This window comes from Monodon monoceros, unplaced genomic scaffold, assembly GCF_005190385.1.
Source record: "Monodon monoceros isolate NGI ecotype Baffin Bay Population unplaced genomic scaffold, NGI_Narwhal_1 Super_Scaffold_10, whole genome shotgun sequence".
NCBI classification, from domain to species: Eukaryota; Metazoa; Chordata; class Mammalia; order Artiodactyla; family Monodontidae; genus Monodon; species Monodon monoceros.
The window spans coordinates 30505066-30517660 of record NW_021703766.1 but is presented as its reverse complement, the minus strand read 5'-3'; the positions used below and the strand labels follow the sequence as shown (position 1 = coordinate 30517660).

At 35.0% G+C, this 12595-nt stretch overlaps 1 protein-coding gene across 3 annotated transcripts in view; it reads right to left on the bottom strand.

The window, feature by feature from the left end:
* RPGRIP1L (RPGRIP1 like) overlaps positions 1–12595 on the bottom strand; it is a 99133-nt gene that overhangs the window by 73510 nt on the left and 13028 nt on the right. For all 3 annotated transcript variants that reach the window (XR_003792197.1, XM_029213539.1, XM_029213538.1), the window contains exons 5-7: positions 10671–10773; positions 9217–9360; positions 23–128 (exon numbers count right to left, since the gene is read on the bottom strand). Coding sequence is in view for 2 of the 3 variants with exons in the window: in XM_029213539.1 (XP_029069372.1) it covers positions 23–128; positions 9217–9360; positions 10671–10773 (353 nt within the window). In the remaining variant the exon portion in view is untranslated. The remainder of the gene's footprint in view (positions 1–22; positions 129–9216; positions 9361–10670; positions 10774–12595) is intronic.

Here is a 12595-nt window from a genome sequence, read left to right as displayed (position 1 = left end):
ATAAAATAAATTATCACGGTACCTCTTGAAGCTGAATAAATTTTCCTTCCATTACTGAAAGAGCATTGCTTTTCTCCACTAGCTGCTTATGAAGCTTAATCATTTCTACGTTGTCCCGAATGTTTGACCTTCAATGACGTATTTAAGAAAAAGAGAGAGACAGAATAAAAAATGCAAGACAAAAGGAAAAAAATCTGTGGTGGGACTACAATTTTTCATTGAATGTTACATAGAAAAAAATTTACACACTTGCATATCAGTCACTGAGGTTTTTAGTTTATTATACACTTAGGATGGACTTATTATTTAAAACCAACCAGTAGTCATTCTTGAACTTTGATAAATGCACAGACTCTCAAGAGTTTGAAGGGAGCCCCAAATTTGATGACTTTTGTCACTTCCACAATGACTGATAATATGAATTTAATATCATTTTATAGTGTCCTGAAACTTGGTACAGAGGACATCAGTCTTTAGCACAGCCATTGTTCCACCACCAAACTTCAGACTTATTTGAAGGAGGACTATCATACTCTTTTTCACTAAATGAAAAATATGCCATACAGCCACTCATCTTCCCACCACTCCCTCAAAACAAATGGTATCATAAGATTACCATTTATTGGAGTTTCCTCCTGGAGTTCAGACTTTTCAAAATATTTCCAGAAAAAGTGACTTAGCATTTTATACTAATAATGCCCAAAGCTGGCATTTAAATATGTTGCAGATGTGCCTCTAGCTGTAAGAGATCATTTAACGTCCACAGGGTATATAGAAACTCTATATGCTGCAATACTAGTTTGTATTTTTCCTACTGAGATTAAAGCAAATGTACAATTTAACAGGAAGATCTTGTTAAAGGTTAATCATAGATCTAAATGAATACCTGTTTTCAAAAGGCATTTATTTTCCTGACAGAGAAAGGTTCCTTAATTTAATACGTTTTACATTCAAAAGTATTTTAAAAATTGTGAAGCTTGGTTTTAGACTTCATTTTCTAAGAAAAATAAACATAAAAATTTTAAGTTCAGAAAATTATTTCAGTATTTAAAGTAAGTAATTTTACTTCCAAAACTTATCTAGTACACACATATTGGAAAAATTGTCACAACGCCCTACTGGAACCAGAAAATGGACTACAAAGCTCACACATCTGTAAACCAGCTGAGGACCTGAAATACTTAATTTTCCTCTTTGATATTTGAAAGTTCATTGTATTTTGGCATCGAACAGTTAGTTGTCCTCACACAGAAGATAAACAAGTCCAAGAACCTGGATCTTGCCCAGGTACAGTCTTAACACAATGTTAAAATAATTATGTGTCTAAAACATGTTATCTAGTAGTACTGAGCACACATTCAACAGTACACTCACCAATATTCCCCTCAGCATTATTTTTACTCACTAAGAAAAAAAAAAATAAGATGAAGGGAAAATGTATTTTGAATAGATCTCAAGAAAATATTCGTATTTTTTCATATTTATTAGTCAAAATAGAACTTACCTGTTTTCCCCAGAATTACTTGGTTTGACTGCTCAACAGTGAGTGACATTTATTGATACAAAAGGTTAGAATACTATTCAAGTAATTTCAAACCTCTTCTTACATTTTCAGCTGTACCTGATATTTTACTTTACTTGTTTTTAAGCACGTTAGTATTTTCAAAAAGATATATACATGAGATATGTTTGAATAGTAACTATTACTTGATGACATTAACAAAAAATTAAGCCCAACAAGCCTTTCAGTCACATAGGGTCATAGAAACAGCAGGTTTTAATTTTTAATTTTCTTTGTAAGGCAAAGGCCAGTAAGTTGCAAAAACTTTCAGTGGTCTAATTGGTGGATGCTTTCTTGAATATTTTCCTAAAGTCCTCGGAGTTTAAACTTTTCAGAATATTGACTTAGTATTTTATACTAATGATGCCCAAAGAGTGGGCACAGATACAACAGAAGTAGTATTTATAAAAGAGCAATAACAATGCAGTACTTTAAATAAAAAGTCAGTTCGCTAGAGAGTACACCTATTTTGGCATGACACAACACCTGCAAGTCTTTAACAATTATTTTAAAGTGTCAGTTTTAGGGCTTCTATACATAATAGTCATTATGATGATGGGATATTTTTGATGGCAACAATGCTGTTAAGCTGAAAGTGCAGAGTCAATGACATAAAGTACATAAAAGTTAAAAGCAACATTGTGATGAATGTGGCCTGGTCTTCAGGAAGGTGTGCAATGAAAAATCATCTGAAACCTGCCAATCAACATTTTTACACAGATGAAATATGGTAAAACAACAAGGGTGTACGTGAGAGAGGAAAGAGGGAAGGAGCTGTCACAGAAAAGTGAGAAGGATGTTGGAGGCAAGAGGGAGCTAGAGTCATTGCTAAGTGGCCTGTCCTAGACCTCTCTGCATGTGAAGGAAGGCCTCAGGTTGGTTTCCTCTGAAGAAGAGACAGGGCTAATTTTATGAGCAATATTTTATGTGACCTCCACATAGTATTTTCCTGCCCTGTTCCATGCACTATAAACAGAAAGAACAATGCATAGTAAAAACATTCAGATGAACTCTGATGGTCATGTACCAATTCATATATGCTGCATTACACATGGTGAAATGATCTGCAAAGGGATATCAAGCATACTAATTAAGTGCTTTGTAAAAACAAATTTCTCATATTTTTCAACAAGGATTTTGAAAAACACTATAAAAAATTAAGTTGGAAAATGTGGGGTTTTTTTCTTTTCCTTTTTTAACAGACATTATTTAGAATTATGCTCAAATCTTCTAAAACTATGAGAAGAGCTGTTGGCCCATCTCTAAGATTAAAAACAAACTGAAATAAATTAGATTTTATCTTGAAAAAAAGTAATCCAGCTCAAAAACCTATGTGCCAAGTTTCTCTCATATAATTTGAAACAGTCAAGCAATAAACTCTGAAAGAGGAATTTCTAATGGAAGCCTTGAAAACACTTGACTCCAGCTTTGCTACTGGGTGCCATAATAAATCCAGAAACTTAAAACCTCAGATATACTGAAGAAGGAAAAACTTTCAGTGGTGCTATGTAATGTATAGTCTAATATGAAAGCTTAAGAAGCCAAAATCTTTGCTCCAGTGAAAGTTTCTAATACTTCATTTCCCAGGCACACAATTCCTCCCTGCCGCAACCCCCATCAACATTTCATTCTTTGCTGCAGTAAGGATTATGAATGCTAAAAAAAGCTTCTTGATTTTTTTGAGGCAAAAAATGTTGTAATATAGTACTTTAACACCATTTAGAAGGGAAGGTTTTAGAATACAAAAGTTGTTAGGTAAGATATTTATGAGGTAGAACGAAGAGGTTCTTTTTGAGTAACAGTTTTAGGGTAACTAACTTTGGGGGATAAGGTTGAAAACAATCTTAGGATTAAAAAAAACTCTACGTTTTTTTTTTGGGGGGGGGGAACAGTGGCAGACTCTCAGTATATCGTTGAGAGAAGTGTAGGTCATTCATAGCTCTTATTAGGGATACACAGATAACAATAAGGTATCACTTATGAATAGAATTATATGAGGTTGCTAGTGAATTAAATGGAATAAGCTTCACTAAAATAGCCAAGTAAAGTCTATTTGAAAGGTAATGACTTTGCTCAAAACTGCTGCTTTAGTTCACAGATGAAAATAATGCTCCCTGATTTAAGATTGCATAAAGGAAAACGTTTGTATGTGTATGTTTATTTGCCTCTGGATTGTATCTTTCTTGTGGTGTTGGGTCAAAATGTAAATCAGAACTCAATATTTTCTTATTCTTAAACACGCGCGAGGAATGGAGGGGGACAGTTATGTAGAGCTTTCTACATGTACATAATCTCTCTACATGTACATAAACTCTTCTGAAAATGGAGGGAGCATTCTCAAGGACTGGTTGGGGACAGGAAGAACCCAAATCCTGGCTCATCTTCTTAAGGGGCCATTTTGAAGATCAAGTTTAATGGATTCTGACTAGTAATGGGAATTTGAGAATTATATTAAAAATATCAAAAAGCCCAATGAGAAATGTAGACTCACTGGCAATTAAGCTGTAAAAGCGAACTAAAGGTTTTATACTGTTTTTACTTTTGGATAGAATTATAGCAAATCGGTGCAATAATACAGGCTATTTCACAATTATCAGAAGCAATGATTAGCATGATACAGGCCTTGGATGAAAAAAATACAAATTTATTAAATTAATACACACTGCTTACTTAGGAGGCAAAATCTTTCAGAATACCAAGGTCTCTGGGGATAAAAGCATCTGGTTTTAAAAGGTAGGAACCATTTACTCATTTCAACCTCTTCATTTCACAGTTAAGGTAGCTAAATGAGGCTTAGAGAAGTAAAGAATCTGGCCAGAGTTCTTATGGGAGAGATCCAGGTCTAAAGAGATAAATTCTTCCTACTCTTGTAAGTTGCTTCCTTTCTCTGAGATGTTCCTAAGTTTTAGCTTTCTCTCCACTCTCACATACACACTAACACACTAGTTACTATTAATTTTGATAATTTCTGTGGTTTAAATAAAGTGCTTGGGAAACATGCCAAGCAGCTATCACAAAAAAAACTTAGATAACATTAATAATAAAAAACTTGGGGATAAAAGACATAGTATTTGAGTGTGATAACTTTTCATTAGGCAAATTTTAAGGTATTCAAAACAACAGTAGGAACTTGTTGGATATATTTTTAAAAAATGACAGATTACCTCCCTGTATAATAGTAATGTCTGCATGGTTATCCCTCGCCCCAGTTACCCTTCTATCCAAGAGCCAGATGTGCCCTCTAAATTAGGGAGCTGGGCAATCAGACAAATCCAAATTGAAGGGCATTCTGCAAACAACTATCATCGATGGGCTGGAAAAGACTGGAGAACCACTCTAGAATAAGGGAAACCTAAAAGTCATGACAATTAAATACAATACATGACACTTGACTGGATATGGGATTAAAACAAAGAAAAACAAAACAGGGCTTTCCTGGTGGTGCAGTGGTTGGGAATCTGCCTGCCAGTGCAGGGGACACAGGTTCGAGCACGTGCGGCGGAGCAACTAGGCCCGTGTGTCACAACTACTGAAGCCCGCGCACCTGGTGACCATGCTTCACAACGGGAGAGGCCACCGCGATGAGAGGCCCGCACACCGCAGAGAGGAGTGGCCCCCGCTTGTCGCAGCTAGAGAGAGCCTGTGTGCAGCAATGAAGACCCAACGTAGCCAAAAATAAATAAATTAATAAAAGAAAAACAAAACAAAAATAGCAATTAAAAAAACAGCTATAAAGGCCATTATTGGGACAATTGGGAAATTTTAATATGGACTGTGTATTTAGATGATACTACTGTTGCATTCATTGTGAAATGTCCTGAATGTGTGATAGCTGTACTGTGGTTATGTAGGAAGATGTCCTTGTTCCTAAAAGGTGCTTAGAAATGTAGAGAGGGTGACATGATATATGCACCTAACTCTCAGAGAGAGACAGAGGGAGAGAGGGGGAAGGAGGGGAATGGGCCTGTGCCTGAGTGGGCAGAATGCAGAACAGGCTGTGTCATTCACAAACATGCCAAGGGGTGAAAGGTATGTGTGTTCACACTACTATTCTTACAACTTTGCTGTAGGTTTGCCATTTTTCAAAATGAAAAGCTGGGGAAGAATTTTGAGTGCCAGGAAGTAATCCGCGTCTGTGCACAGCTGGAAAGATGGAGCCCCTAAAGCCAAGCTGCTTTGTATACTGTGCGGCTGCAAAAGGCCTCTGTGTTTTATGACTTGACAGTGTGCTGTCAACCAAAGGGAAGAGGGCAAGTCAGTGTCTGAAATATTTACGGGTTAAATTTCCTCCACTGGGACATTATGGCACTTACATGATTTCTAATTAAGAAGGTAAACACCCTAACATTTACTTAAAAAAACACTTAGTACAAACCAGTTACACATTTGGTAAGAGTATAAATATTTTTGGAGTTGAAAAAGTCAGTAAAAGGTAAAATCATCCTGATTTTAATGTTCATGTACATGTGTTCACTGGTTACTGCTTTGCAGTTAATTTAAGATGGCCTTTTTCATAAGCAGAAAATGTGCATTTTTATATTGTTTAAATTTTAATATGGATTTTTGTTCAAAACAACACAGACATCCAGGCTACTTGTAAATGATACAAGATTTTTTGCTAATGAGGCATTATGTAGAACATATGCAAAAATCACAACTCAGTCTTCCAAAATAGACCACAATAACAGGAAAAGACATGATTTTAATAAAAAAGAGCAGCACTGGGCTTTTACTTCAAAGCAATTAAGGGCTTTGGATAACCAAAAGTTTATGTCAAGCTGATGCCAAACCAAACTGGTCTATTAAACACATACTACGAAGAGTTTCTGTAATATTCTATGAAAAGGCTCTTTGCCATAAATATCAAGCACCGCACTCTGAAGATTACAACTACGTTAGGTTCATGTTTGAGAACAAGGAGTCCAACATTCAGATCAGACTTCTAGAATTTCAAATCTGAAATAATGTATCCATGAAAGAGAAGTTTAAATATGTTTTCCATTTTGTGATTTTTCTCTACAGTAAATTATACCAAGTTTTATATTCTCCCCAACATTTTTCAACAGTTTTCCATTAGTCTCAAAAAAATTTCTGTTACACATAAAATTTTGAGCTATGTGTAAACATATAAGAAAAAAAAAAAGACTTGAAGACCCTTATTTGAAGTCATTTCTTCAGTTTTCAACAACTGTATTTCAAGAAAGAATATGTTATTCACCATAGGTACCCTTCCTTCTAAGCAAATAACCAATAATTTTCAATTTTATAAAACTGTAAGGTAGGGTACAAATTGCTTTCATTATTTGGCCTCTGCAACAAAAGCTTCTTTAATAATACTTATTTTGTCTCTGCTTCTAATTCTTGATGTGACAAAAATAGACTGCTATGGAGTGAATAACATAATCCCGTAAGGTTAGCCTTAGTTTAGTTTTTAAGGTAAACTCTTCTACGTGTATATGCTGATGTCTTCTGCTGAAAATACCTTATACTAGAAAATATGCAGACCCATCTATGACTCTAGTTCTTCGGCTGTTCTAGTCCTAGGACTGAAGGACTTTTGGATTTCCCTTTCAATTAACACAACACTCTAGTTCTTAGATGATCATATTCCTTTGGAAGAAGGAACGGCCAACACAGGGTCGATCTTACTCTTTGGGAATTTAAGAAATATAACAGAGAAAGTAGTCTGATAACCTTGTACTCAGCTGTTGAGGAATGGGCTCCAAGCTTGGGCTTGGCCTAATGCAGAATTTTTATATTCAGATAATATTTTAAATATGGCTGTTGGCAATTTATTAAGATCACCGTATTCAGTTTTGGGGTCTTCAGCACTGTTCCTCACAAGGAACCATTTATTGGTTTTCCAAGAAGGCTAGGTCTATTCTTAGGGGGAACGTGGATAACACCCAGGTATTTAAAACCCTGGTTCAAAGCCAGGGTTCAAATTACATTCCCTATTACAAATATAATTCTCAAAAATATTCATTTTTCTTTTGCCCTGCACTTAGAAGGGTATATTAACGTCACTAAACATATAGAATTTCATTACAAAATTTAATTTTACACTTAACTTTTTAGGAACACAAGTTAGTAGAGATAATATTAACCTTTTAAATCTTTGAAATAAAAAGCTTTTCATATATTTTTGGCCCACTTTATTTTTTTAAAACAAGTCTTCTATTATGCATCTTAGCTTTTTCAAATATAAGTATGTAAGGTTTGTTTGTGAAAGAAGAAGTAAACTCTGATTCTGAAATGAAAAAGTGGAAAATCATACTTGGTTTTTCTAAATGAGAACCTACTCACATAAGTATGATATCATACTTGGTAAGGGAAAAACAAATAGAGGATCTAGGTCTGGTTTAAAAAAATATTAAGAGAGGGCTTCCCTGGTGGCGCAGTGGTTGAGAGTCCGCCTGCCGATGCAGGGGACACGGGTTCGTGCCCCGGTCTGGGAAGATCCCACATGCCGCGGAGCGGCTGGGCCCGTGAGCCATGGCCGCTGAGCCTGCGCGTCCGGAGCCTGTGCTCCGCAATGGGAGAGACCACAGCAGTGAGAGGCCTGAGTAACGCGAAAAAAAAAATACTAAGAGAGAAATAAAAGAGACAAAAGATATAACAATCATATGCAATGTGTAGACCTCATTTGGATTCCAATTCAAACAGCACGAAGTCATCGTTACAGAAGTTTGAACATAAACTAGTTATTAGATGGTATGAAGGAACTGCTGTTAATTTTGTTAGGTGTGATAATGGCACGGTGATTCCATTAAAAAAATTCCTTATCAGACAGCAATATATACTGAAGTATTTACAGGTGTGATGACATGGTATTTGGCAGGGGCTAATTAATTAAAGAAAATGAAGGTGAAGGGATAGATGAAACAAGATTGGTTAGCATGTTGATAATTGTTAAAGTTGAGAGATGAGTACATGAGATTTCAATATACTACTCTCTGTACCTTTGAGTATGCTTGTTCCAAACAAAAAGAAAAGGGCCATAAAGGAAGAAAATAATTCAAGGAAGAATGTGGTAAAAAGATAAAATCTTGTTGGAAGCACAACATGGAAGCACAAAATGAGAGAAGAGGTATTAGGAACCAACAAATGACAAAGGAGGACGGAAAAGAAAATACTATATATTATCAAACATCAAAAATGAAGAGGCAGCAAGGAGACTACTGAAGGGCCCCACTGTCACCCATAACAATCAGCAGAATTCGATGCAAACTTTGAATATTAGGAGAGGTAACATCTTTATGGGATGAAAAAACTGGGTACTGTATTATGGAATTTACTACCTTTTAAGGTTGGGAAAAACACTTAAATAAGGTTGGGCTTATTCACAAGGTATGCCAACAGCTGAGTCCTTGTCACACATATTTTTCTTGGTAGGTACAATCAAATGGTATCAGAACTTCCTACCCGCTTGGTAAATGAGCAGAGGAAACAAGATGAGGCAGAGTAGGTTAGGGAAAAATGCCCTTAGACTTGAGTTGTTGATAGCAGTTAGTAGGTCTAGAGCAGGCTTATATGAAGAATGTTAAGTAAAAACATGATTTTTAAATAGACTAGGCTTATCCTTCTATGGCACATGATAAAGTATTTTAAACTAATTTTGACCTTATCAAAGTGATATTTCTGTTTTAACATACCTTTGATCTGTAGCCTGCTGTTCTCGAAGCTGAAGAAGAGATAACTCAATTTCATTTTCTTTTCTCCTCAACTGAGTTTTCAGGATCTCAGCCAAGTGCTCTAACTCTTCTATCTGGCCTCTCTGTGACTGAATAACATTTTCTCTGAAATAAAGAATCTTTACAAGAATTTGCAGCTTGAGGGAAAATCTGCAGTATATAAGAGCAGTACAAAGAAAGTGCTTCATAGTAAAGGGCAAGCAAAAGTTAAAAATTTTAGCTTAAATGCCCCGGCACATAGTGAAATAGTAGCAGATTAAATGTGATGATTTGGAAGTACATATGGAAGAATTCAAGGTATTGCTTTATATAAGATAATGTCCTAGGCAACGGACTGGACTGTGGTTCAATTCAATGCAGTATTTATTGGTCACCTACTAAGTACTCTGTGATCTGGTCTTCTTCAGATAATTTATGTGCCTTTGTTCTTTCATATGCACACCTGCCTACACCACCCAAATTAACACTTCATAGAGAGAAGGCAAGAAGTTTGCAAAACAAAACTTAGTGATCTCTGCTTTATATTTTATCTCTACCATGTCTGGCAGCATCCCAGTGTGCCAAGCCTCAGGACTGGTCTGGACCCTTGCTGTTCCACTGACTAAAAGGAAACAAGGTTAGGTCTAGTCTTTTAGTTTTATTCTTTCACAGGCAATCATTACTGTAACTGGTATTTAAAATATTCAAAAGTAAAACTTTAAGCCAATATTATTCTTAAGCAGCTATCTAAAGTATGATACTCTTTGTCTCCTGCTTTCTCTCCTCATTCAGAATTGTTACTTTTTGATGATCCAGGTGAAGGCCTTATCTTCATTTGTGTGACTTACAGACACTGAGATCACCATAAGGCTTTGATTAACTGGAAAAGTAAGCTAAACGTGGCAGAAGTAACTTTTTTGAAACCACAGTATGATGAAGAATGCGGTACCATAGAATCAGCATGAAACAAAATCTGAAATCCATATGTATTTGATAGCTCCAAACTTTTAAGCCACTCCCTCCAATTCTTTTTTCTTTTTTTAAACCACAGAAAGGCTAATTAATTCATGATCTAAAAACCCTGAAAAACCAAAAAAACTACCTGTAATTCTTCTGAGAATGAAAATGTTGCCTCTAAAGCTTATACTATTCTAAATGACTGGGCTTTATGCCATTCCATTGAGGGGGAAATTATAATAAAGAGGACTCTTCTCTAAACGCTTCCACTGAGGCAACTGGTTAAGTTTTTCATTTACCTCATTGTACTGGAAAGATGTTATATAATATCTGTTCTTACCTCACAGATCTAGCTGTATTTTAATGGAGCAAACTATTTGTACACAAACCAATTTTGTTTAAAATAAGGGCAAGGGAGGGATCAAAAAAGACATGATCAATATACAGTGTTCTAAAATGATCACAAAAAGAATACATACAAATTTCTTATTTCTCCTCTGGCTTCTTCGAGTAAAATGTTGCCATGTTTTGTAGGCGTGGGTTGCAGAGTTTCCGCTACATCTGTATCTTGGAATTTAATACCTAAAAATAAATTAATAAGATTATTAATTAGTGAAGTTATTTAGAAAACAAGGACCCTTGACTTGCTATTGTAAGGAAATATGCAATACAATAAAGTCTCTTAAGTACTGAGAGATATGTGCTCCATAGTACAGAGAATCAGACATACATTGCCAAAGGAACTGTTAGATCTCAGCCACCAGTTGGCATTAAATAAAACACAGCAACAAGTATTGCTCATTTAACAAATTCTACTATGGAAACCAAATTACCCAGAAATAGTTTTATTCAACTTAGATTTAGAACTTCCAAAGTAAATGCTGAAAGAACCAAAATTTTAACAGGTCTTTACAATATAAACTGAGGTATGAAGGAAAAAGTTTTCAAAACCGTGATTTTTTTTGAGTATTTCTGATAAAGGTTTTTTGATTTTTAAATTACTCATTCATACCCCTTGACCTTACATTTTGAACCTTATCTTCATTTGCGTGATTCACAGATACTGTGAGCGTTAAGTCAAAATGTTTCCTGTACTTTCATTTATTCTACCTCAATAAGAAAATCCATATTTAAACAAAGGTAATTTGAGAAGAGATCATCAATAGGATTCCTTTAAATAAAACATTTTGCTGCTGCACTTAAATATAATTTTTCTTATAAAAATAATTACAATTTTTGTAATTTACAATAATTTTGTAAATATTGTAAATTACAATAATTTTTACAAGCCTGGTCCCATTGTTAAATATGAGACATTCTTTTAATTATAGGAGTTACTTTACACTTATAGAATAATTAGGCTATTAGTTTTAGGTAAATGAAGTATGACAAATAATTTAGATTTTTAAAATGGAGAATAGTTCCAGACATAAAGGTACAGAAAAAACTCATTCTCCTTATAAAAGTTTACTTTTTAAAAATGAGAATTTTAATTAGGAAAAATGGAACTATCATTTGCTATTTCCAAAACTTTCAACATTTATTGCTGTAATCCAGAGTAAAGAATGGAACAGGCCCTGCCTAAAACATTACAATAGTTTACTGTGTTAAAATTTGCCAATTATATTATTTTGGCAGTAATACTAATTCTTAAGCTTTTCCTACATAAATCAAGGAAAAACTAAACATTACTACTAGAACTTAAAAAAACCCCACTTATACTCAAAACATATCTTAAAACTTACAGTCTCATGGTGATTTTCCAATGGCTATATTTAAAACGTATACACTTTATAATCTACTGGTTCTTCACAATAAGAATTGTTTCTACACTACACTGATCACACCTTAAGCCTGTACTTTCTATACTTTATCCTGACAAGGTACAAATAGGAAACGATAATATTTGTACAGCAGCTTTGGGGGTAAGACTGCTTGTGGCCCAAGAGGGTCAGGGTTCTTGCCCAGCCCCTCAGGCTGCGGTATTTCTGACAACTCTGGTCTAAGTCCCAGCCTCAAAGGCGGTCTTGAAGAGTCTATTAAGGCTACTAAGGTAGCGATCTTGATAATGATGCCTCAGGTTTACACAGAAAGAAGTTAGGAAAGTATTCATTACTATTTAATCCTTTGTGCAACTTCTATGTCCTAGATTCTGTACCAAACAGTGAAAAAGTTCTGAATTACTAACAGTGTAAATACAAGGAGAAATTAATCTATGTAAGTAACATTTTAAAGGCCCTTCTATTCTGTGGCTCTTCTACAAGGAGAAACTTCCATCAAACTCTTCTATTTAAACAACAATTCATAGTACTAGATTAGCTTGCCATGTTAATCTAATATTTGGGCATAGTTTTTATTTAGCATAAAAGACCTTGCAGACCACAGGGATCATCTTGCCCAACTG